Below are 26,537 nucleotides of genomic sequence, written 5' to 3' on the forward strand. Positions count from 1 at the left end.
AAAAAATGTTATGCCACTTGGAAAACGGCAATGCAAAAATGATAGATTTTTTCCCCACATACAAATTGTAAGATGAGTTTTCTCTTTTTATCTTTTGGAAATGTGTAAATTTTAGGGCTAAATGAATTATAAATTATATAAATAATTTGACCATTCTAAATTTCACCTCCATTTTGATGTAATTACTATGAAGATCTCAAGGGTTTAACAATCTTCCTAAAAGCTGTTTCTGATAGTTTGAGGGGTGCAAATTTGAAAATGGGTTGTTTATATAGGGGGGTTTGATTTTAAATATGTAAAATTTCATTCAAAACTGTATTTATCTCCACAATGGTCAATTCTGAAAATAAGGAAAACAGATATTCGATTTGTAAGCCACGTGAAATCAAAATAAATTATCCAGTCAGCAACTTATTTAGGTGGTAAATTTATCTGCCTAAAAATCGCAATGATTTTGAGTTTCGAAAAATGGCAAATTTTTAAAAAATTTCATTTTTTGCTTTTTTTTTTGTAAATAAACGCAAAACTCATCAGCCAAAATTTACCACTAAAATGAAGTACAAAATGTGGGGAAAAAACAATCTCAGAATGGCTTTGATAAGTAACAGTGTTTAAAAGTTTTAACCATATAAAGCGACGCAAGTCAGAGTCCAAAAAATGGGACTGAGCCTTAAGCTATAAAATGGCTGCGTCCTTAAGGAGTTAAAGGATCAGAGCAAAATATGGAAATGCAAAAACGAAAAAGGGCATAGTCGCCCTACGATTAGTGGCAGTGCTGATTTAAAATGTTAGTAGAGGTTGTGTGCTGTAGGGAAAGGACTCGGGTCATGAGCTGTCACTGTACAGCATTAAAGAGGTATTCCCATGTAGGCAAGATTCTTAAATATACTCAGGATAGCAAAATAACACATTCTCTCATTCACTGTTATTAACAAAAATACAGCATTTTTACAGATATAATTCCAACCTGTCTCTATCAGTCTTGGTATTTTGGTCGCCCCTGGATCTGACCGTAAATTTCAAATTTCTCATTTCGAATTCTTCTCATGAATAGCTTTTCTTATCTGCACGCTGCAGCGCTCTCTGCCTTTTGCCCCTCCCCCTGTATCACAATACCAGCTCAGACACAAGCACTTCCTGCCAGGAAACAGTGTGCAGAGTGTCTCATCTCTGATCTGTCTCATCTCTCTTCTTTCTATGTGTCATATGCTAGTAAACGTTCAGAAGCTAAATGAAAGTATTTATAAACCTGTAACCTGATAATCTAACCACATTGTCGGCACACTGTATTTCATAGCACAGAGGAATCATGAAGTATATGCTTAGAGAGTCCCTGCCCACGCTCTGGAATTTTACATTGACCATCAGTGATTGGAGCAATAAAACTGCAGTAAAATTTTAAAGATGAAACATTATCAGGGGATTAATATTTGACAACTTTGTTTCATGTGCAAACCCCTTTTAAGGGCACTAGTTGTTAAGGTGTTACAGCGTTTTTCCAGCCATAATGATGGCGATAATGCCCTGATCTAGTTAGTCCAGGGAACATTGCTGTTAATGTGCACTACAACACACACTTCACCACAAGGTGGCGTATAAGGTGTTAAACTGAGATGTTTCTTCCATCAAATATAGACTTCCCCTCTTCCTCTGCCAGCTGTAATCTCATGGCAGAAGAGGAAGTTTCATCACACAGTGGGAGGGGGGAGGGGGAGTGCTTCTGCACAGTTTAACAAAATGTGAAGCTGCAGCACAGAGGGGCTCTGGTAACATTCTCGCAGGGCACTTATGGCTCATTAGCTTAATTTTAAAAGTTGATTTCAGAAAAAAAGAGGGCATGAATAACAAATATAAGAAGATTGCAAGTGCCCCTGCTTTATCATGCTTGATTTTGACGGTAGTTTTCCTTTAAAATGTCACATAAAAGATGATGGCAAATGAGCAACTTCCGTCAAATACACCAAGAAGGTGTAAAATTTCCTCTTTTCAACATGTTGTGAATTTTCCTGAAAGTATGGAAACTCTTATTAAGTCTGCACTCTTTTACCCTTTATAGGTAAATGGATGTACTTAATATTGGGGGTGAGTTCAGTCTGTCCCGGCTGTCTATCAGCGACGGCAGTTGCTGCAGTGAAAGTCATGTTTGCTATTGTTACTGCTGGTGACTTAGCTGTGACCAGCGACAAGCCGGTTCCTCTTTGTGCCGCCTCTGTCACATGCCGCTTTGGCATTGTGCTGGCGTTTGCTGTGTAAGATGATCAGAGGCGCACAGTAGAAGGTTACGCTGTTATTCTTGGAATCCCATCTATCTCTATCTATGTAGCCAGGTGCATGTATACAGGAGATGCTGCTAATTGAGTTCATGGCTCACGTCCAACAATGGATTGAGTTGTGCACAATACTGCGCAGTTCCTGTTTGTTCTCGAAGGTGTCTAATCACAGCTTCTTCACATATGGCTTTATGTGGTCCAGTATTGTGATGAACCTAGGGCTGGGGCAAGTGGTCCAATACAGATGGAAGGAAGCATAGTTTCTTTCCAGGAGGAGACTAGTGCCTTGTTCACTGCTGTTTTTACATCCAAGGGGAAACCAGTCTCAAGTGACGGCAGTTTTATATATATTGCTAGGATGATCACATTTTTATTTTCAGTGGAGGGTCTTGCATTTGGGACTGCATTGATACTGCCACACAGCTTCATTAAACGGAATGGGACCAGTTGCACCCCAGAAGTCAGACAATCGTACTTCGTATGAGGATATGCAGAATGCCCTTCCTTTATTAACTGGAATAATTGTTAGTGTTATTTAGATATTCATATGTAGTAACCTTGCTAGACACTAGAAGATGCGTTTTTAGTTTTTTTTTCTTTTCTTGCATGCAGGATGTGTTTGTGTCTGAGATGGTTCTGTAATGAGGGGGGAGAGGCAGGAAGCAGAGAGCACTGCAGTGTGTAGACAGGAGAAGCTATTCATGAGAAGAACCCAACCATAGTCAGAAGATTTATGGTCATATGCAGCAGCAACCCAAATTCTCCAGTACTGATAGAGACAGGTTGGAATTATATCTGTGAAATGCTGTATTTTTGTTAATAACAGTGAATTGGAGAATGTGTTATTTGTTGAGTAAATTTAAGAAACTTGTCTTTGTGGCAATACCTCTAGCTACTGCCCCTTCCTCCCCAAAAGAAAACTGATGTGAAGTTTGAGTGACCAGCATGTTATTCTCCAATTGGCCCGTGTCTAGTGATAATACTCTGTGTACCCAGATGTGGCCTCCCTCAGTGTAAGCTGGTAGGCTAGCTAACTTTTTCTGGACAATATGCCTGCTCTGCCATGTAAAATTTTAAAGTGCTATAAGAAAAAATGCAATATGTGGAGTAACAGCGCCGCTAATATCTACAGGTTGTGACTGGAATTGCAACTGATTCTTTTGTTTTTACCCATTGTTAAGAGAAATCATAGTGTCAGTTTGCATATCCTTTCTGATGCTGGCCACTCAGAGCATAGGTACATAACTGGCCAGCACTATCTATGTAACCTTGCTCTCTATGGTAAAATAATGCTCGCTTAAATATGACAATAATAAATGAGTATTTATGCCAGAAACACAATCAAATAACTGAAAAATGAATGGCACAGAGAAATCAGTTGGCAAGATGGCCATCTACTTCTCCATTATATACTTATGGTAATTACTCTGTTAGTGACTGGATACCAAGACATTACAAGCAACCATCTGTCAGACTGAATCCTGTGAGGCCGCGTCATGACATCTCTGTGGGCTTCTGTTATGGAAAAGCAATGCTCAGCCCTTGTGATTTCCTGGATATGCATTGCTCAGGCTGCTGGTATATTGCTTTATGGCATTCATTGACTCACAAGGCTGAAGATGTGTGTCTTGGTATAGAACGTAATTATTGGTAAATAGGATGCTGTTGTTGCATTTTTGGACGTTAAGCACCAAAACTGTGCCTAATTGTTCACAGATATTATTGTACAAGTGACAGGGACATGTAGGAGACCTTATTTAACCTCATACGTATTTAAGCTGTGCTTGGGCAGCGTTGCCAATGGCTTGGCCTAGTCGGGCGATGGCTGTAATAGAGAGTGAGTTATGTTGTTGCCTAGCAATGTTACAGAGAGAGCAGGCAATGTTGCAGCTGAAATGGAAAAAAAAGACTGATCGGCCATGATAATGCGAGTATGAAGCTGCAGAGAATATGAGCGATAATGGGGTTTAAAAACATAGAAGAAGCATCACAATGTCTCGAGTCTTAAAGGGATAATCCAATGATTCACATAGATTTCAACATGAATTATTGAATTATGATTCTTATTGCCTATAAAATTTGTATGTTGTGCTTCTGTCACCAAATCTCCTCCTGACTGCTACTTTTTTGTAGTTGTTGGTGTGCGGGAATATTCCCATTGCCTCACAAGTTTGGAGCACACAAACCTGTCCATTATGTTAATTTTGCCTGAGAGAGTTGCCAGTCTGACTGAAAAAATGGTATAGAATAGAAACTACAATACACAACATATTATTAACCTACAGGTTCCTGCTGGAAAGACGGTCATTGCTATTAAACATACACATTCTTTTTCTATACTATAATTTTCAATGTAAATGTTAAGTAGATGCCATAAACAATTTAGCAATGCAGTTAACCCTGAACATAGGAAATGTGCACCTTATGAACAACAACATCGGGGCAGATTTTATAAAAAGTGTCCTAAGGTTATACAGTGCAGAGTGAGATTAGACAGTCTTATTCTGCACCAGATTTATAAAAGTGTCTAACGCTGGATGATATATCTCTCCTAGTATAAGACTGCCTAATCGTACTCAGCACCTCCCAGGGGCGTTGCTAGGGTGGAAAAAGATCCGGGGCACGGGCCCCAATGCATTTGTATCAGACTTTCAGTAATGCCCCCTCCTGTACATAACCCCCTCACATGTGGTTGTACCAATAACAACTTTATGAGGGGGCTACACAGCTACAGAATCACAGGAGAAATCCTGACTTACATCCAGTGACTGCAGGTGACATGTCCACTTCACTATTAGGGTGGTGGAACTCGTGATGTTTTGAACCGGTTGTTAGTCCATTTTTAGTCAGGCGTTTTCAGTCCGTTAAAAACCGCATCTGTTTTTGGCCGTTTTTTCTGGATGCGTTTTCTAAAACCAGGTTCAAAACGCCACATATGCAAACACCCTTGGACTCGGCATCACCACGTCTCCTTTCTGTGGAGTTCACCACACAGACATCTTATGTTCTTCATTATACCAAAATCTTGGTTCTCCGAAGTTGCATTCACAATCAGTTCTGAGGTGGTTTTAGGTGCATTTTTGTTATTTTAACAAGTGAAGAACATTTTTGGAACAGGTTTCACCTTCAAACTCAAATTCACCAGTTCATGTCTTTCACCTGTTAAATCGACAAAACTGCACCTAAAACCACCTCAAAGCTGATTGTGTTGCAGTTGTAACTGCAACGTGTGACTGCACCCTTACAGTGTTGTCCTGCTGCTGCCCCTAACACTCTCCCAAAATACTGTAAGGGTGATGTCACACGTGGCGTTTTGAACACGTTTTGGCCGTTTTTAAGCAGTCCGTCAAAAATGTAATGTGGGGGATGTAATGTCCCCCACACATCCATCCTGTAATGTCCCCCTTGTAATCTCCCCCTGTCATGTGCCCCATACACAGATCCCCCTGTCATGTGCCCCATACACAGATCCCCCTGTCATGTGCCCCATACACAGATCCCCCTGTCATGTGCCCCATGCACAGATCCCCCTGTCATGTGCCCCATGCACAGATCCCCCTGTCATGTGCCCCATGCACAGATCCCCCTGTCATGTGCCCCATGCACAGATCCCCCTGTCATGTGCCCCATGCACAGATCCCCCTGTCATGTGCCCCATGCACAGATCCCCCTGTCATGTGCCCCATGCACAGATCCCCCTGTCATGTGCCCCATGCACAGATCCCCCTGTCATGTGCCCCATGCACAGATCCCCCTGTCATGTGCCCCATGCACAGATCCCCCTGTCATGTGCCCCATGCACAGATCCCCCTGTCATGTGCCCCATGCACAGATCCCCCTGTCATGTGCCCCATGCACAGATCCCCCTGTCATGTGCCCCATGCACAGATCCCCCTGTCATGTGCCCCATGCACAGATCCCCCTGTCATGTGCCCCATGCACAGATCCCCCTGTCATGTGCCCCATGCACAGATCCCCCTGTCATGTGCCCCATGCACAGATCCCCCTGTCATGTGCCCCATGCACAGATCCCCCTGTCATGTGCCCCATGCACAGATCCCCCTGTCATGTGCCCCATGCACAGATCCCCCTGTCATGTGCCCCATGCACAGATCCCCCTGTCATGTGCCCCATGCACAGATCCCCCTGTCATGTGCCCCATGCACAGATCCCCCTGTCATGTGCCCCATGCACAGATCCCCCTGTCATGTGCCCCATGCACAGATCCCCCTGTCATGTGCCCCATGCACAGATCCCCCTGTCATGTGCCCCATGCACAGATCCCCCTGTCATGTGCCCCATGCACAGATCCCCCTGTCATGTGCCCCATGCACAGATCCCCCTGTCATGTGCCCCATGCACAGATCCCCCTGTCATGTGCCCCATGCACAGATCCCCCTGTCATGTGCCCCATGCACAGATCCCCCTGTCATGTGCCCCATGCACAGATCCCCCTGTCATGTGCCCCATGCACAGATCCCCCTGTCATGTGCCCCATGCACAGATCCCCCTGTCATGTGCCCCATGCACAGATCCCCCTGTCATGTGCCCCATGCACAGATCCCCCTGTCATGTGCCCCATGCACAGATCCCCCTGTCATGTGCCCCATGCACAGATCCCCCTGTCATGTGCCCCATGCACAGATCCCCCTGTCATGTGCCCCATGCACAGATCCCCCTGTCATGTGCCCCATGCACAGATCCCCCTGTCATGTGCCCCATGCACAGATCCCCCTGTCATGTGCCCCATGCACAGATCCCCCTGTCATGTGCCCCATGCACAGATCCCCCTGTCATGTGCCCCATGCACAGATCCCCCTGTCATGTGCCCCATGCACAGATCCCCCTGTCATGTGCCCCATGCACAGATCCCCCTGTCATGTGCCCCATGCACAGATCCCCCTGTCATGTGCCCCATGCACAGATCCCCCTGTCATGTGCCCCATGCACAGATCCCCCTGTCATGTGCCCCATGCACAGATCCCCCTGTCATGTGCCCCATGCACAGATCCCCCTGTCATGTGCCCCATGCACAGATCCCCCTGTCATGTGCCCCATGCACAGATCCCCCTGTCATGTGCCCCATGCACAGATCCCCCTGTCATGTGCCCCATGCACAGATCCCCCTGTCATGTGCCCCATGCACAGATCCCCCTGTCATGTGCCCCATGCACAGATCCCCCTGTCATGTGCCCCATGCACAGATCCCCCTGTCATGTGCCCCATGCACAGATCCCCCTGTCATGTGCCCCATGCACAGATCCCCCTGTCATGTGCCCCATGCACAGATCCCCCTGTCATGTGCCCCATGCACAGATCCCCCTGTCATGTGCCCCATGCACAGATCCCCCTGTCATGTGCCCCATGCACAGATCCCCCTGTCATGTGCCCCATGCACAGATCCCCCTGTCATGTGCCCCATGCACAGATCCCCCTGTCATGTGCCCCATGCACAGATCCCCCTGTCATGTGCCCCATGCACAGATCCCCCTGTCATGTGCCCCATGCACAGATCCCCCTGTCATGTGCCCCATGCACAGATCCCCCTGTCATGTGCCCCATGCACAGATCCCCCTGTCATGTGCCCCATGCACAGATCCCCCTGTCATGTGCCCCATGCACAGATCCCCCTGTCATGTGCCCCATGCACAGATCCCCCTGTCATGTGCCCCATGCACAGATCCCCCTGTCATGTGCCCCATGCACAGATCCCCCTGTCATGTGCCCCATGCACAGATCCCCCTGTCATGTGCCCCATGCACAGATCCCCCTGTCATGTGCCCCATGCACAGATCCCCCTGTCATGTGCCCCATGCACAGATCCCCCTGTCATGTGCCCCATGCACAGATCCCCCTGTCATGTGCCCCATGCACAGATCCCCCTGTCATGTGCCCCATGCACAGATCCCCCTGTCATGTGCCCCATGCACAGATCCCCCTGTCATGTGCCCCATGCACAGATCCCCCTGTCATGTGCCCCATGCACAGATCCCCCTGTCATGTGCCCCATGCACAGATCCCCCTGTCATGTGCCCCATGCACAGATCCCCCTGTCATGTGCCCCATGCACAGATCCCCCTGTCATGTGCCCCATGCACAGATCCCCCTGTCATGTGCCCCATGCACAGATCCCCCTGTCATGTGCCCCATGCACAGATCCCCCTGTCATGTGCCCCATGCACAGATCCCCCTGTCATGTGCCCCATGCACAGATCCCCCTGTCATGTGCCCCATGCACAGATCCCCCTGTCATGTGCCCCATGCACAGATCCCCCTGTCATGTGCCCCATGCACAGATCCCCCTGTCATGTGCCCCATGCACAGATCCCCCTGTCATGTGCCCCATGCACAGATCCCCCTGTCATGTGCCCCATGCACAGATCCCCCTGTCATGTGCCCCATGCACAGATCCCCCTGTCATGTGCCCCATGCACAGATCCCCCTGTCATGTGCCCCATGCACAGATCCCCCTGTCATGTGCCCCATGCACAGATCCCCCTGTCATGTGCCCCATGCACAGATCCCCCTGTCATGTGCCCCATGCACAGATCCCCCTGTCATGTGCCCCATGCACAGATCCCCCTGTCATGTGCCCCATGCACAGATCCCCCTGTCATGTGCCCCATGCACAGATCCCCCTGTCATGTGCCCCATGCACAGATCCCCCTGTCATGTGCCCCATGCACAGATCCCCCTGTCATGTGCCCCATGCACAGATCCCCCTGTCATGTGCCCCATGCACAGATCCCCCTGTCATGTGCCCCATGCACAGATCCCCCTGTCATGTGCCCCATGCACAGATCCCCCTGTCATGTGCCCCATGCACAGATCCCCCTGTCATGTGCCCCATGCACAGATCCCCCTGTCATGTGCCCCATGCACAGATCCCCCTGTCATGTGCCCCATGCACAGATCCCCCTGTCATGTGCCCCATGCACAGATCCCCCTGTCATGTGCCCCATGCACAGATCCCCCTGTCATGTGCCCCATGCACAGATCCCCCTGTCATGTGCCCCATGCACAGATCCCCCTGTCATGTGCCCCATGCACAGATCCCCCTGTCATGTGCCCCATGCACAGATCCCCCTGTCATGTGCCCCATGCACAGATCCCCCTGTCATGTGCCCCATGCACAGATCCCCCTGTCATGTGCCCCATGCACAGATCCCCCTGTCATGTGCCCCATGCACAGATCCCCCTGTCATGTGCCCCATGCACAGATCCCCCTGTCATGTGCCCCATGCACAGATCCCCCTGTCATGTGCCCCATGCACAGATCCCCCTGTCATGTGCCCCATGCACAGATCCCCCTGTCATGTGCCCCATGCACAGATCCCCCTGTCATGTGCCCCATGCACAGATCCCCCTGTCATGTGCCCCATGCACAGATCCCCCTGTCATGTGCCCCATGCACAGATCCCCCTGTCATGTGCCCCATGCACAGATCCCCCTGTCATGTGCCCCATGCACAGATCCCCCTGTCATGTGCCCCATGCACAGATCCCCCTGTCATGTGCCCCATGCACAGATCCCCCTGTCATGTGCCCCATGCACAGATCCCCCTGTCATGTGCCCCATGCACAGATCCCCCTGTCATGTGCCCCATGCACAGATCCCCCTGTCATGTGCCCCATGCACAGATCCCCCTGTCATGTGCCCCATGCACAGATCCCCCTGTCATGTGCCCCATGCACAGATCCCCCTGTCATGTGCCCCATGCACAGATCCCCCTGTCATGTGCCCCATGCACAGATCCCCCTGTCATGTGCCCCATGCACAGATCCCCCTGTCATGTGCCCCATGCACAGATCCCCCTGTCATGTGCCCCATGCACAGATCCCCCTGTCATGTGCCCCATGCACAGATCCCCCTGTCATGTGCCCCATGCACAGATCCCCCTGTCATGTGCCCCATGCACAGATCCCCCTGTCATGTGCCCCATGCACAGATCCCCCTGTCATGTGCCCCATGCACAGATCCCCCTGTCATGTGCCCCATGCACAGATCCCCCTGTCATGTGCCCCATGCACAGATCCCCCTGTCATGTGCCCCATGCACAGATCCCCCTGTCATGTGCCCCATGCACAGATCCCCCTGTCATGTGCCCCATGCACAGATCCCCCTGTCATGTGCCCCATGCACAGATCCCCCTGTCATGTGCCCCATGCACAGATCCCCCTGTCATGTGCCCCATGCACAGATCCCCCTGTCATGTGCCCCATGCACAGATCCCCCTGTCATGTGCCCCATGCACAGATCCCCCTGTCATGTGCCCCATGCACAGATCCCCCTGTCATGTGCCCCATGCACAGATCCCCCTGTCATGTGCCCCATGCACAGATCCCCCTGTCATGTGCCCCATGCACAGATCCCCCTGTCATGTGCCCCATGCACAGATCCCCCTGTCATGTGCCCCATGCACAGATCCCCCTGTCATGTGCCCCATGCACAGATCCCCCTGTCATGTGCCCCATGCACAGATCCCCCTGTCATGTGCCCCATGCACAGATCCCCCTGTCATGTGCCCCATGCACAGATCCCCCTGTCATGTGCCCCATGCACAGATCCCCCTGTCATGTGCCCCATGCACAGATCCCCCTGTCATGTGCCCCATGCACAGATCCCCCTGTCATGTGCCCCATGCACAGATCCCCCTGTCATGTGCCCCATGCACAGATCCCCCTGTCATGTGCCCCATGCACAGATCCCCCTGTCATGTGCCCCATGCACAGATCCCCCTGTCATGTGCCCCATGCACAGATCCCCCTGTCATGTGCCCCATGCACAGATCCCCCTGTCATGTGCCCCATGCACAGATCCCCCTGTCATGTGCCCCATGCACAGATCCCCCTGTCATGTGCCCCATGCACAGATCCCCCTGTCATGTGCCCCATGCACAGATCCCCCTGTCATGTGCCCCATGCACAGATCCCCCTGTCATGTGCCCCATGCACAGATCCCCCTGTCATGTGCCCCATGCACAGATCCCCCTGTCATGTGCCCCATGCACAGATCCCCCTGTCATGTGCCCCATGCACAGATCCCCCTGTCATGTGCCCCATGCACAGATCCCCCTGTCATGTGCCCCATGCACAGATCCCCCTGTCATGTGCCCCATGCACAGATCCCCCTGTCATGTGCCCCATGCACAGATCCCCCTGTCATGTGCCCCATGCACAGATCCCCCTGTCATGTGCCCCATGCACAGATCCCCCTGTCATGTGCCCCATGCACAGATCCCCCTGTCATGTGCCCCATGCACAGATCCCCCTGTCATGTGCCCCATGCACAGATCCCCCTGTCATGTGCCCCATGCACAGATCCCCCTGTCATGTGCCCCATGCACAGATCCCCCTGTCATGTGCCCCATGCACAGATCCCCCTGTCATGTGCCCCATGCACAGATCCCCCTGTCATGTGCCCCATGCACAGATCCCCCTGTCATGTGCCCCATGCACAGATCCCCCTGTCATGTGCCCCATGCACAGATCCCCCTGTCATGTGCCCCATGCACAGATCCCCCTGTCATGTGCCCCATGCACAGATCCCCCTGTCATGTGCCCCATGCACAGATCCCCCTGTCATGTGCCCCATGCACAGATCCCCCTGTCATGTGCCCCATGCACAGATCCCCCTGTCATGTGCCCCATGCACAGATCCCCCTGTCATGTGCCCCATGCACAGATCCCCCTGTCATGTGCCCCATGCACAGATCCCCCTGTCATGTGCCCCATGCACAGATCCCCCTGTCATGTGCCCCATGCACAGATCCCCCTGTCATGTGCCCCATGCACAGATCCCCCTGTCATGTGCCCCATGCACAGATCCCCCTGTCATGTGCCCCATGCACAGATCCCCCTGTCATGTGCCCCATGCACAGATCCCCCTGTCATGTGCCCCATGCACAGATCCCCCTGTCATGTGCCCCATGCACAGATCCCCCTGTCATGTGCCCCATGCACAGATCCCCCTGTCATGTGCCCCATGCACAGATCCCCCTGTCATGTGCCCCATGCACAGATCCCCCTGTCATGTGCCCCATGCACAGATCCCCCTGTCATGTGCCCCATGCACAGATCCCCCTGTCATGTGCCCCATGCACAGATCCCCCTGTCATGTGCCCCATGCACAGATCCCCCTGTCATGTGCCCCATGCACAGATCCCCCTGTCATGTGCCCCATGCACAGATCCCCCTGTCATGTGCCCCATGCACAGATCCCCCTGTCATGTGCCCCATGCACAGATCCCCCTGTCATGTGCCCCATGCACAGATCCCCCTGTCATGTGCCCCATGCACAGATCCCCCTGTCATGTGCCCCATGCACAGATCCCCCTGTCATGTGCCCCATGCACAGATCCCCCTGTCATGTGCCCCATGCACAGATCCCCCTGTCATGTGCCCCATGCACAGATCCCCCTGTCATGTGCCCCATGCACAGATCCCCCTGTCATGTGCCCCATGCACAGATCCCCCTGTCATGTGCCCCATGCACAGATCCCCCTGTCATGTGCCCCATGCACAGATCCCCCTGTCATGTGCCCCATGCACAGATCCCCCTGTCATGTGCCCCATGCACAGATCCCCCTGTCATGTGCCCCATGCACAGATCCCCCTGTCATGTGCCCCATGCACAGATCCCCCTGTCATGTGCCCCATGCACAGATCCCCCTGTCATGTGCCCCATGCACAGATCCCCCTGTCATGTGCCCCATGCACAGATCCCCCTGTCATGTGCCCCATGCACAGATCCCCCTGTCATGTGCCCCATGCACAGATCCCCCTGTCATGTGCCCCATGCACAGATCCCCCTGTCATGTGCCCCATGCACAGATCCCCCTGTCATGTGCCCCATGCACAGATCCCCCTGTCATGTGCCCCATGCACAGATCCCCCTGTCATGTGCCCCATGCACAGATCCCCCTGTCATGTGCCCCATGCACAGATCCCCCTGTCATGTGCCCCATGCACAGATCCCCCTGTCATGTGCCCCATGCACAGATCCCCCTGTCATGTGCCCCATGCACAGATCCCCCTGTCATGTGCCCCATGCACAGATCCCCCTGTCATGTGCCCCATGCACAGATCCCCCTGTCATGTGCCCCATGCACAGATCCCCCTGTCATGTGCCCCATGCACAGATCCCCCTGTCATGTGCCCCATGCACAGATCCCCCTGTCATGTGCCCCATGCACAGATCCCCCTGTCATGTGCCCCATGCACAGATCCCCCTGTCATGTGCCCCATGCACAGATCCCCCTGTCATGTGCCCCATGCACAGATCCCCCTGTCATGTGCCCCATGCACAGATCCCCCTGTCATGTGCCCCATGCACAGATCCCCCTGTCATGTGCCCCATGCACAGATCCCCCTGTCATGTGCCCCATGCACAGATCCCCCTGTCATGTGCCCCATGCACAGATCCCCCTGTCATGTGCCCCATGCACAGATCCCCCTGTCATGTGCCCCATGCACAGATCCCCCTGTCATGTGCCCCATGCACAGATCCCCCTGTCATGTGCCCCATGCACAGATCCCCCTGTCATGTGCCCCATGCACAGATCCCCCTGTCATGTGCCCCATGCACAGATCCCCCTGTCATGTGCCCCATGCACAGATCCCCCTGTCATGTGCCCCATGCACAGATCCCCCTGTCATGTGCCCCATGCACAGATCCCCCTGTCATGTGCCCCATGCACAGATCCCCCTGTCATGTGCCCCATGCACAGATCCCCCTGTCATGTGCCCCATGCACAGATCCCCCTGTCATGTGCCCCATGCACAGATCCCCCTGTCATGTGCCCCATGCACAGATCCCCCTGTCATGTGCCCCATGCACAGATCCCCCTGTCATGTGCCCCATGCACAGATCCCCCTGTCATGTGCCCCATGCACAGATCCCCCTGTCATGTGCCCCATGCACAGATCCCCCTGTCATGTGCCCCATGCACAGATCCCCCTGTCATGTGCCCCATGCACAGATCCCCCTGTCATGTGCCCCATGCACAGATCCCCCTGTCATGTGCCCCATGCACAGATCCCCCTGTCATGTGCCCCATGCACAGATCCCCCTGTCATGTGCCCCATGCACAGATCCCCCTGTCATGTGCCCCATGCACAGATCCCCCTGTCATGTGCCCCATGCACAGATCCCCCTGTCATGTGCCCCATGCACAGATCCCCCTGTCATGTGCCCCATGCACAGATCCCCCTGTCATGTGCCCCATGCACAGATCCCCCTGTCATGTGCCCCATGCACAGATCCCCCTGTCATGTGCCCCATGCACAGATCCCCCTGTCATGTGCCCCATGCACAGATCCCCCTGTCATGTGCCCCATGCACAGATCCCCCTGTCATGTGCCCCATGCACAGATCCCCCTGTCATGTGCCCCATGCACAGATCCCCCTGTCATGTGCCCCATGCACAGATCCCCCTGTCATGTGCCCCATGCACAGATCCCCCTGTCATGTGCCCCATGCACAGATCCCCCTGTCATGTGCCCCATGCACAGATCCCCCTGTCATGTGCCCCATGCACAGATCCCCCTGTCATGTGCCCCATGCACAGATCCCCCTGTCATGTGCCCCATGCACAGATCCCCCTGTCATGTGCCCCATGCACAGATCCCCCTGTCATGTGCCCCATGCACAGATCCCCCTGTCATGTGCCCCATGCACAGATCCCCCTGTCATGTGCCCCATGCACAGATCCCCCTGTCATGTGCCCCATGCACAGATCCCCCTGTCATGTGCCCCATGCACAGATCCCCCTGTCATGTGCCCCATGCACAGATCCCCCTGTCATGTGCCCCATGCACAGATCCCCCTGTCATGTGCCCCATGCACAGATCCCCCTGTCATGTGCCCCATGCACAGATCCCCCTGTCATGTGCCCCATGCACAGATCCCCCTGTCATGTGCCCCATGCACAGATCCCCCTGTCATGTGCCCCATGCACAGATCCCCCTGTCATGTGCCCCATGCACAGATCCCCCTGTCATGTGCCCCATGCACAGATCCCCCTGTCATGTGCCCCATGCACAGATCCCCCTGTCATGTGCCCCATGCACAGATCCCCCTGTCATGTGCCCCATGCACAGATCCCCCTGTCATGTGCCCCATGCACAGATCCCCCTGTCATGTGCCCCATGCACAGATCCCCCTGTCATGTGCCCCATGCACAGATCCCCCTGTCATGTGCCCCATGCACAGATCCCCCTGTCATGTGCCCCATGCACAGATCCCCCTGTCATGTGCCCCATGCACAGATCCCCCTGTCATGTGCCCCATGCACAGATCCCCCTGTCATGTGCCCCATGCACAGATCCCCCTGTCATGTGCCCCATGCACAGATCCCCCTGTCATGTGCCCCATGCACAGATCCCCCTGTCATGTGCCCCATGCACAGATCCCCCTGTCATGTGCCCCATGCACAGATCCCCCTGTCATGTGCCCCATGCACAGATCCCCCTGTCATGTGCCCCATGCACAGATCCCCCTGTCATGTGCCCCATGCACAGATCCCCCTGTCATGTGCCCCATGCACAGATCCCCCTGTCATGTGCCCCATGCACAGATCCCCCTGTCATGTGCCCCATGCACAGATCCCCCTGTCATGTGCCCCATGCACAGATCCCCCTGTCATGTGCCCCATGCACAGATCCCCCTGTCATGTGCCCCATGCACAGATCCCCCTGTCATGTGCCCCATGCACAGATCCCCCTGTCATGTGCCCCATGCACAGATCCCCCTGTCATGTGCCCCATGCACAGATCCCCCTGTCATGTGCCCCATGCACAGATCCCCCTGTCATGTGCCCCATGCACAGATCCCCCTGTCATGTGCCCCATGCACAGATCCCCCTGTCATGTGCCCCATGCACAGATCCCCCTGTCATGTGCCCCATGCACAGATCCCCCTGTCATGTGCCCCATGCACAGATCCCCCTGTCATGTGCCCCATGCACAGATCCCCCTGTCATGTGCCCCATGCACAGATCCCCCTGTCATGTGCCCCATGCACAGATCCCCCTGTCATGTGCCCCATGCACAGATCCCCCTGTCATGTGCCCCATGCACAGATCCCCCTGTCATGTGCCCCATGCACAGATCCCCCTGTCATGTGCCCCATGCACAGATCCCCCTGTCATGTGCCCCATGCACAGATCCCCCTGTCATGTGCCCCATGCACAGATCCCCCTGTCATGTGCCCCATGCACAGATCCCCCTGTCATGTGCCCCATGCACAGATCCCCCTGTCATGTGCCCCATGCACAGATCCCCCTGTCATGTGCCCCATGCACAGATCCCCCTGTCATGTGCCCCATGCACAGATCCCCCTGTCATGTGCCCCATGCACAGATCCCCCTGTCATGTGCCCCATGCACAGATCCCCCTGTCATGTGCCCCATGCACAGATCCCCCTGTCATGTGCCCCATGCACAGATCCCCCTGTCATGTGCCCCATGCACAGATCCCCCTGTCATGTGCCCCATGCACAGATCCCCCTGTCATGTGCCCCATGCACAGATCCCCCTGTCATGTGCCCCATGCACAGATCCCCCTGTCATGTGCCCCATGCACAGATCCCCCTGTCATGTGCCCCATGCACAGATCCCCCTGTCATGTGCCCCATGCACAGATCCCCCTGTCATGTGCCCCATGCACAGATCCCCCTGTCATGTGCCCCATGCACAGATCCCCCTGTCATGTGCCCCATGCACAGATCCCCCTGTCATGTGCCCCATGCACAGATCCCCCTGTCATGTGCCCCATGCACAGATCCCCCTGTCATGTGCCCCATGCACAGATCCCCCTGTCATGTGCCCCATGCACAGATCCCCCTGTCATGTGCCCCATGCACAGATCCCCCTGTCATGTGCCCCATGCACAGATCCCCCTGTCATGTGCCCCATGCACAGATCCCCCTGTCATGTGCCCCATGCACAGATCCCCCTGTCATGTGCCCCATGCACAGATCCCCCTGTCATGTGCCCCATGCACAGATCCCCCTGTCATGTGCCCCATGCACAGATCCCCCTGTCATGTGCCCCATGCACAGATCCCCCTGTCATGTGCCCCATGCACAGATCCCCCTGTCATGTGCCCCATGCACAGATCCCCCTGTCATGTGCCCCATGCACAGATCCCCCTGTCATGTGCCCCATGCACAGATCCCCCTGTCATGTGCCCCATGCACAGATCCCCCTGTCATGTGCCCCATGCACAGATCCCCCTGTCATGTGCCCCATGCACAGATCCCCCTGTCATGTGCCCCATGCACAGATCCCCCTGTCATGTGCCCCATGCACAGATCCCCCTGTCATGTGCCCCATGCACAGATCCCCCTGTCATGTGCCCCATGCACAGATCCCCCTGTCATGTGCCCCATGCACAGATCCCCCTGTCATGTGCCCCATGCACAGATCCCCCTGTCATGTGCCCCATGCACAGATCCCCCTGTCATGTGCCCCATGCACAGATCCCCCTGTCATGTGCCCCATGCACAGATCCCCCTGTCATGTGCCCCATGCACAGATCCCCCTGTCATGTGCCCCATGCACAGATCCCCCTGTCATGTGCCCCATGCACAGATCCCCCTGTCATGTGCCCCATGCACAGATCCCCCTGTCATGTGCCCCATGCACAGATCCCCCTGTCATGTGCCCCATGCACAGATCCCCCTGTCATGTGCCCCATGCACAGATCCCCCTGTCATGTGCCCCATGCACAGATCCCCCTGTCATGTGCCCCATGCACAGATCCCCCTGTCATGTGCCCCATGCACAGATCCCCCTGTCATGTGCCCCATGCACAGATCCCCCTGTCATGTGCCCCATGCACAGATCCCCCTGTCATGTGCCCCATGCACAGATCCCCCTGTCATGTGCCCCATGCACAGATCCCCCTGTCATGTGCCCCATGCACAGATCCCCCTGTCATGTGCCCCATGCACAGATCCCCCTGTCATGTGCCCCATGCACAGATCCCCCTGTCATGTGCCCCATGCACAGATCCCCCTGTCATGTGCCCCATGCACAGATCCCCCTGTCATGTGCCCCATGCACAGATCCCCCTGTCATGTGCCCCATGCACAGATCCCCCTGTCATGTGCCCCATGCACAGATCCCCCTGTCATGTGCCCCATGCACAGATCCCCCTGTCATGTGCCCCATGCACAGATCCCCCTGTCATGTGCCCCATGCACAGATCCCCCTGTCATGTGCCCCATGCACAGATCCCCCTGTCATGTGCCCCATGCACAGATCCCCCTGTCATGTGCCCCATGCACAGATCCCCCTGTCATGTGCCCCATGCACAGATCCCCCTGTCATGTGCCCCATGCACAGATCCCCCTGTCATGTGCCCCATGCACAGATCCCCCTGTCATGTGCCCCATGCACAGATCCCCCTGTCATGTGCCCCATGCACAGATCCCCCTGTCATGTGCCCCATGCACAGATCCCCCTGTCATGTGCCCCATGCACAGATCCCCCTGTCATGTGCCCCATGCACAGATCCCCCTGTCATGTGCCCCATGCACAGATCCCCCTGTCATGTGCCCCATGCACAGATCCCCCTGTCATGTGCCCCATGCACAGATCCCCCTGTCATGTGCCCCATGCACAGATCCCCCTGTCATGTGCCCCATGCACAGATCCCCCTGTCATGTGCCCCATGCACAGATCCCCCTGTCATGTGCCCCATGCACAGATCCCCCTGTCATGTGCCCCATGCACAGATCCCCCTGTCATGTGCCCCATGCACAGATCCCCCTGTCATGTGCCCCATGCACAGATCCCCCTGTCATGTGCCCCATGCACAGATCCCCCTGTCATGTGCCCCATGCACAGATCCCCCTGTCATGTGCCCCATGCACAGATCCCCCTGTCATGTGCCCCATGCACAGATCCCCCTGTCATGTGCCCCATGCACAGATCCCCCTGTCATGTGCCCCATGCACAGATCCCCCTGTCATGTGCCCCATGCACAGATCCCCCTGTCATGTGCCCCATGCACAGATCCCCCTGTCATGTGCCCCATGCACAGATCCCCCTGTCATGTGCCCCATGCACAGATCCCCCTGTCATGTGCCCCATGCACAGATCCCCCTGTCATGTGCCCCATGCACAGATCCCCCTGTCATGTGCCCCATGCACAGATCCCCCTGTCATGTGCCCCATGCACAGATCCCCCTGTCATGTGCCCCATGCACAGATCCCCCTGTCATGTGCCCCATGCACAGATCCCCCTGTCATGTGCCCCATGCACAGATCCCCCTGTCATGTGCCCCATGCACAGATCCCCCTGTCATGTGCCCCATGCACAGATCCCCCTGTCATGTGCCCCATGCACAGATCCCCCTGTCATGTGCCCCATGCACAGATCCCCCTGTCATGTGCCCCATGCACAGATCCCCCTGTCATGTGCCCCATGCACAGATCCCCCTGTCATGTGCCCCATGCACAGATCCCCCTGTCATGTGCCCCATGCACAGATCCCCCTGTCATGTGCCCCATGCACAGATCCCCCTGTCATGTGCCCCATGCACAGATCCCCCTGTCATGTGCCCCATGCACAGATCCCCCTGTCATGTGCCCCATGCACAGATCCCCCTGTCATGTGCCCCATGCACAGATCCCCCTGTCATGTGCCCCATGCACAGATCCCCCTGTCATGTGCCCCATGCACAGATCCCCCTGTCATGTGCCCCATGCACAGATCCCCCTGTCATGTGCCCCATGCACAGATCCCCCTGTCATGTGCCCCATGCACAGATCCCCCTGTCATGTGCCCCATGCACAGATCCCCCTGTCATGTGCCCCATGCACAGATCCCCCTGTCATGTGCCCCATGCACAGATCCCCCTGTCATGTGCCCCATGCACAGATCCCCCTGTCATGTGCCCCATGCACAGATCCCCCTGTCATGTGCCCCATGCACAGATCCCCCTGTCATGTGCCCCATGCACAGATCCCCCTGTCATGTGCCCCATGCACAGATCCCCCTGTCATGTGCCCCATGCACAGATCCCCCTGTCATGTGCCCCATGCACAGATCCCCCTGTCATGTGCCCCATGCACAGATCCCCCTGTCATGTGCCCCATGCACAGATCCCCCTGTCATGTGCCCCATGCACAGATCCCCCTGTCATGTGCCCCATGCACAGATCCCCCTGTCATGTGCCCCATGCACAGATCCCCCTGTCATGTGCCCCATGCACAGATCCCCCTGTCATGTGCCCCATGCACAGATCCCCCTGTCATGTGCCCCATGCACAGATCCCCCTGTCATGTGCCCCATGCACAGATCCCCCTGTCATGTGCCCCATGCACAGATCCCCCTGTCATGTGCCCCATGCACAGATCCCCCTGTCATGTGCCCCATGCACAGATCCCCCTGTCATGTGCCCCATGCACAGATCCCCCTGTCATGTGCCCCATGCACAGATCCCCCTGTCATGTGCCCCATGCACAGATCCCCCTGTCATGTGCCCCATGCACAGATCCCCCTGTCATGTGCCCCATGCACAGATCCCCCTGTCATGTGCCCCATGCACAGATCCCCCTGTCATGTGCCCCATGCACAGATCCCCCTGTCATGTGCCCCATGCACAGATCCCCCTGTCATGTGCCCCATGCACAGATCCCCCTGTCATGTGCCCCATGCACAGATCCCCCTGTCATGTGCCCCATGCACAGATCCCCCTGTCATGTGCCCCATGCACAGATCCCCCTGTCATGTGCCCCATGCACAGATCCCCCTGTCATGTGCCCCATGCACAGATCCCCCTGTCATGTGCCCCATGCACAGATCCCCCTGTCATGTGCCCCATGCACAGATCCCCCTGTCATGTGCCCCATGCACAGATCCCCCTGTCATGTGCCCCATGCACAGATCCCCCTGTCATGTGCCCCATGCACAGATCCCCCTGTCATGTGCCCCATGCACAGATCCCCCTGTCATGTGCCCCATGCACAGATCCCCCTGTCATGTGCCCCATGCAGGTCATGTGATCGTGACATCATCACAGGTCCTGCAGGGAAAGCAGTGTACACTGATCGTGAAGAGAGAGAGGAGGATGCCGGGCAGCGGGGCTAGTTTCCTCTGGACCCAGGGAGATCCGGGGCACCTAGCGACGCTCCTGGCACCTCCTATTAGTTGTCTTAATTAACACCAGAAAATTAGGACACAGTTCTGAAGGGTCTGGCACAAGAACCTTTTAGGAGCGAGGTCACGCCCCATTTTCATAGGCCACACCCCTTTCGTCAAGGTAGTCGTTGGTGAGCTGTCTAAAACGATTTATAAATGTGGTGCAGACAACTATGACAGAGTTTTGTCATGGACGGATTAATAAATCTCCCCCGTTGTTTCATGTGGTAAACACTGGTAATCAGTGTTCGCTTTCACTGACTATTTTTACACTATTCTGTAACCATTATGGGCTAATACAATTTTTTTTTTCATTGCTTGGTTTGCAAACTTGCTGATGAGTCACATTTTGTCTGAGATGAGACTGTTTTAGAGGCTGCAGAGGGGTGTTACTTCAGATGCTCATATCGTGGGTTCTGCAGTACCTGGAAACATGCTTTTTAGTTTATTGAAGATGCTAATGACAATTGTTCTGTGAGCTATAAAACCAGAGATGCAGGCAGACAAAGAATGTGAACTGTAGACAAATATCCAATTCTTGCTTATTTTCTTCAACTGTTTATATCCCCAGTATCTCCCAAAACCACAATTCTGATGTGATCTGAAAGATGAGATTTGTATCTGTAATATGACAGACGCCCACCCTTCAGCCTCTTGGTGTGACTTATCTCAGGCTCTCTTCTCACCCCATTTGCATATGCCTTTGGAGGTTATTATATAGTTAAACTGATAAGATTTCACATAAAAGAAACAATGCTTCTTCTTAAAGGGGGTGGTAGTTTAATGGGGTAAAAGCTGGTGATAATACCCCTGTAAGGTGTATTTTTGTGGCTCATTAATGGTTGCCTTTTTACTTTCTAGTACTGTAGATTTCCATCAGTCAGGGTAAATTTCTGTACAGGAAAGCAGACTGGCTGCTCGCATGCGACAGTCTTGCAGAAATGGAGGATTGGCAGAGACTAAAAGGGCAGACATTTTTAGTCTGTGTGAACTGGTGGCTCAGCAGGGCCTCGTCAGTGAGCTGGCTTTGTTTTGGCTATGTTTAGTCAGTAAATTCGTAACCTCATGTGACAGGCGGTCTGCGTATCGACAGCAGATCTTGCATGTGTTGTGTTTAGGCAGCCAGTAGACAAGACAGCTGGAGGGAAAATGTGACCCGAAGGGCGGCAGAGAGGAGGCTTCCTTCACACACAAAATGAGTAAGTAAAACTTTACTAAACCCAATATAAATAGTGGGCGATGAACTAATAAAGCAAACACATCTAAGAATAAGAAGTCGGCTGCTGTATAGGGTTTGTAGTAGATTTTTTTTTTCTTGTTACCAATAATTACCATGTTTAGCCAAGCCTTTTATTTTAACTTTATGAAACATGGTATTGTACAAAGTTAATAGTCATGGGTGATGGGTGTATCCAGAGAACAGAAGCAGCGTGTGTACTCACTCTGGTGTCATATGATGGTAGTATATCTATTTCCCCCTCGTCTCTGCACAACACTGTTATGTCTTATGAGAACATTGCACTTCAAACCGTCTAAAAATGTATTGTGTTACACAATTCCCTGCTGTGTCTGTCCCAAATCATTGCCAAGAATGATTTCCCAAATTCTCAACAATGTAACCCTACTCTTATTATCACAACTATAAAGGCTAGTGTTTCAACTTGACATGGTCAGTATGATTTTTCATGATATTTTCTACCCCAGATAATTTTTTTTCTAAGATTTTCAATACCCAAACTGCTTGAAGATTTGAGTTAAAGGGCTATTCCCATCTGGGCATTTACATTTAATTTAATCCATTTGCCATGTGTAAACATTTCTTTAATTGGATGTTATTAAAAAAATGTTGCTGTGTGAAGATAATTTCTCATAAATGTGGCCATGCAGTCCCTTAGAAACGAGATAGCTTCCTAAGATGCGACCACCTCACATTTTGGCAGCGGAGGCCAGACATGCGCTATTGAGTCCTGCCTGACCACCTGGATTCAGCAATCATTTCCACAGGAAGGCTGTGGGACATACATGAACTCCTGGACATTTCATAAACAAAAACTTTTTGTTTCTTTGTGGAATCCCTCCAGCAGAGGTGGCCGTATCCGAGGAGTCAGTCTCGTTTCTAAGGGACCATATGTCTACATTTCTGAGAAATTAGCTTCACACCGGTAACATTTTTTTAATAACATCTAATTGGAGAAATGTTTATGTATGGCAGATTAATGAAACTGGATGTGAATGCCCAGACAAGAATACCTCTTTAAGTATGTGGAAGTTATTCTCCAATTGATTAAAGATTTTTGTTAATGTTTTTTATACTAATAGTCACCCCACACCTATACACGTAATCCAGAAGAGGAAGGCTCTGTACAGTGTATAGAAATGGTGTCAGAGATCTGTATCTCAGCCTCTACTCATTGAGGACAATCTTGCCCCATCTTGTATAGTTTCCAGTGCCCATAGGAGGTTGTGACGTATGACTTCTGTATGGTCCAGATGTCAGATTTTCACCAATCTGATGCTAATGACCTGTAAAGCCAACAATATCAGAAAGCATAAGTTGAAATGCATTGCAACCACATAGCACATTCCTAAAAACTGCAAAGCAACAAGGTTTTTTCCTAATGAAAGTTTAGTATATACCCAGAGGAACTATTGTAATGTAAATGCCATGTGTGATCACACCCTGAGGGTGGGTCTACACGTTCAGTTTTTCGGAGGTAGTTTTTGGAGCCAAAAGCAGGTGTAGATCAAATAATTGAAAGGTTCTAATCCTTCTGCTACATCAAAAACTGCATCTGAAAAACTCAACGTGTGGTCGCACCCTAAAAGTAAAGGTGCCTTTTAGGATCTTACATGGCAACTTTTTTTTTTTTTTTTTTTTTTTAATTTAGACCTAATTGTTTTTATTTTTCCTCAGATGTGTGCAATAGTACTGACCTTCCGGAAGTTGAAATCATCAGTCTGCTGGAAGAGCAGCTTCCTCATTACAAGCTAAGAGCTGACACCATCTATGGGTATGATCACGACGACTGGCTCCAAACACCACTCATCTCTCCTGATGCCAACATTGACCTGACTACTGAACAAATTGAAGAGACCTTGAAATACTTTCGTGAGTTACTAGAGAATATATTTTTGGAGAATTTACTTTTTAAAACTGTTTATTCACATTTCTGTTTAAATTATTGTTTTTTTCTGGGATTTACAATTATTAGCCTATCATTTATATAGAGATTGGTGGGATTCCAACACCTGGGTCCCACACCGCTCAACTAAGTACATGGTAGCACATGGCTCTCATCAAGGGATCCCACACACTAGGCGTGATTTGTTTGACAGACCGGATAATGCTGCTGTGGATGGGATCCCTTGCATCATATCCATATACAGGCAGTCCCCGGGTTACATACAAGATAGGGTCTGGAGGTTTGTTCTTAAGTTGAATTTGTATGTAAGTCGAAACTGTATATTTTATAATGGAAGTTCTAGAGAATTTTTTTTCTTTTGCCCCAGTGACAATTGGAGTTTCAAAATTTTTGGTGTAATTGGACCAAGAATTATCAACAAAGCTTCATTACAGACATCTTACAGCTGATCATTGCAGTCTGGGACTATAGTAAAGCATCCAGAGAGCTTCACCAGAGGTCACAGTGGGCAGAGGGGTCCGTCTGTAACTATGGGTTGTCTGTAAGTCGGGTGTCCTTAAGTAGGGGACCGCCTGTATATGATGAAAGGAGTCCCTGCTAGAAGGTAGTGCCAACACTGTAATAATCCATGGGAGTGGATTATCTGTGCCAAAACACTGACAATGTAACCATTTGCTTCAAATTAAGTTTTGGGTCAATCCTTTTCGCAAAGTGCAGTTTATGATCTGAAGTTTATTCAGGCCCCTAGAGATGAGGGCAACTTTTGAAGTCAATTATATTAAAGGGCTTGTTGGAAATATAAAGTATAAATATATATTTTAAATGCCCCTGTGGTCAACCAGCAACATAACTTACCTAATTTCTCCACCAGCAATCCAGCCCAGTCTGTTAGTGGTGACATTCCAGACCCGCCAGTATGTTCAGCATGTCACTGCTCAGCCGCTGAACACCCTGGCTGTTTTACTATAAAAACTTTTTCTCAGTTTGTACACTTTTCTCTATAGGGACATGGGGGAGCCAAAAGAGCTCATGCCAATTGTAGAGGCCTGCAGTAATCTGGCAGGGCCTCTATCCTTAGAAAGGACATGGGCTTTTGGCCCCATTCTGTGTTTTACTGCTGGAACTGGAAACTTCTGTATATGATACTGTTTATCATAGTATCCTAGTTTATACGGTTGAAAAAAGACACTTGTCCATCAAGTTCAACCAAGGAAGGGAAGGGATTGGATGAGAAATGGATTTAGGGGAAACCTTTCTATATAACATAACCATCAATGTTATTTAGGTGTAAAAAGGCATCTAGACCCTTCTTGAAGCTCTCTGCTGTCCCTGCTGCCTGAGGCAGGCTATTCCACAGATTGACCGTTCTCATAGTAAAAAATCCCTGTCGCCTCTGGTGATTAAACCTTGATTTCTCCAGATGGAGACAGTGCCCCTCGTCTTTTGATTTGATTTAATCTGAAACAACTTATAACCATATTTTTTGTATGGACCATTCATATATTTATATAGATTAATCATGTCCCCTCGTAATCGTCTCTTTTCCAGACTAAATAAATCTAGTTGTTTTAATCTTTCCCCATAACGAAGAACCTCCATACCCTTCTTTTTAATTTGACTCCAGTTTACAGCCAAAGTCAAGTGTGAACATAGTGTTAAATAAATGAATGCACTTAAGATTGTGAATTGCTTCCAGAGTCCCTTTATTATTACCAAAACTGAATATGATTACTGTACACAAAGCCTGTGCTTCTGAAAGTGTCCCAAGTCTATCTGGGGTTGTTTCAACAGACGTCAAGTTCAGTTTTAATCTCTGGAATTATGTTATCTGCCTTTTTCTGTTTTTCTTGGTGATTGGAGAGAACTGCAGACTTTGCCCTGTCTCCAGTGAGTAAATTGTATATATGTGTAGTTTATTTCAGTTGTACCTAAAATTGGATGCATTACTTCGTGTCTGAGTGCGCCTCTTAAAC

General features: G+C 52.1%; 1 protein-coding gene across 7 annotated transcripts in view; it reads left to right on the plus strand.

Annotated features, from left to right (window-relative positions):
- Nucleotides 1-26,537, plus strand: part of TRAK1 (trafficking kinesin protein 1) — a 103,199-nt gene that overhangs the window by 8,188 nt on the left and 68,474 nt on the right. For 3 of the 7 annotated variants that reach the window (XM_072153429.1, XM_072153431.1, XM_072153433.1), the window contains exons 1-2: nt 22,506-22,620; nt 24,336-24,530. In XM_072153429.1, coding sequence (XP_072009530.1) covers nt 22,617-22,620; nt 24,336-24,530 — 199 coding nt within the window. In that variant the 5' untranslated portion in view covers nt 22,506-22,616. Of the gene's footprint in view, nt 1-22,505; nt 22,621-24,335; nt 24,531-26,537 lie in introns of those variants that run through there. The other 4 variants (XM_072153438.1, XM_072153439.1, XM_072153437.1 and 1 more) reach the window with 3 other exon arrangements.

This window comes from Engystomops pustulosus, chromosome 5 (genome assembly GCF_040894005.1).
Source record: "Engystomops pustulosus chromosome 5, aEngPut4.maternal, whole genome shotgun sequence".
Classification (NCBI taxonomy): Eukaryota; Metazoa; Chordata; class Amphibia; order Anura; family Leptodactylidae; genus Engystomops; species Engystomops pustulosus.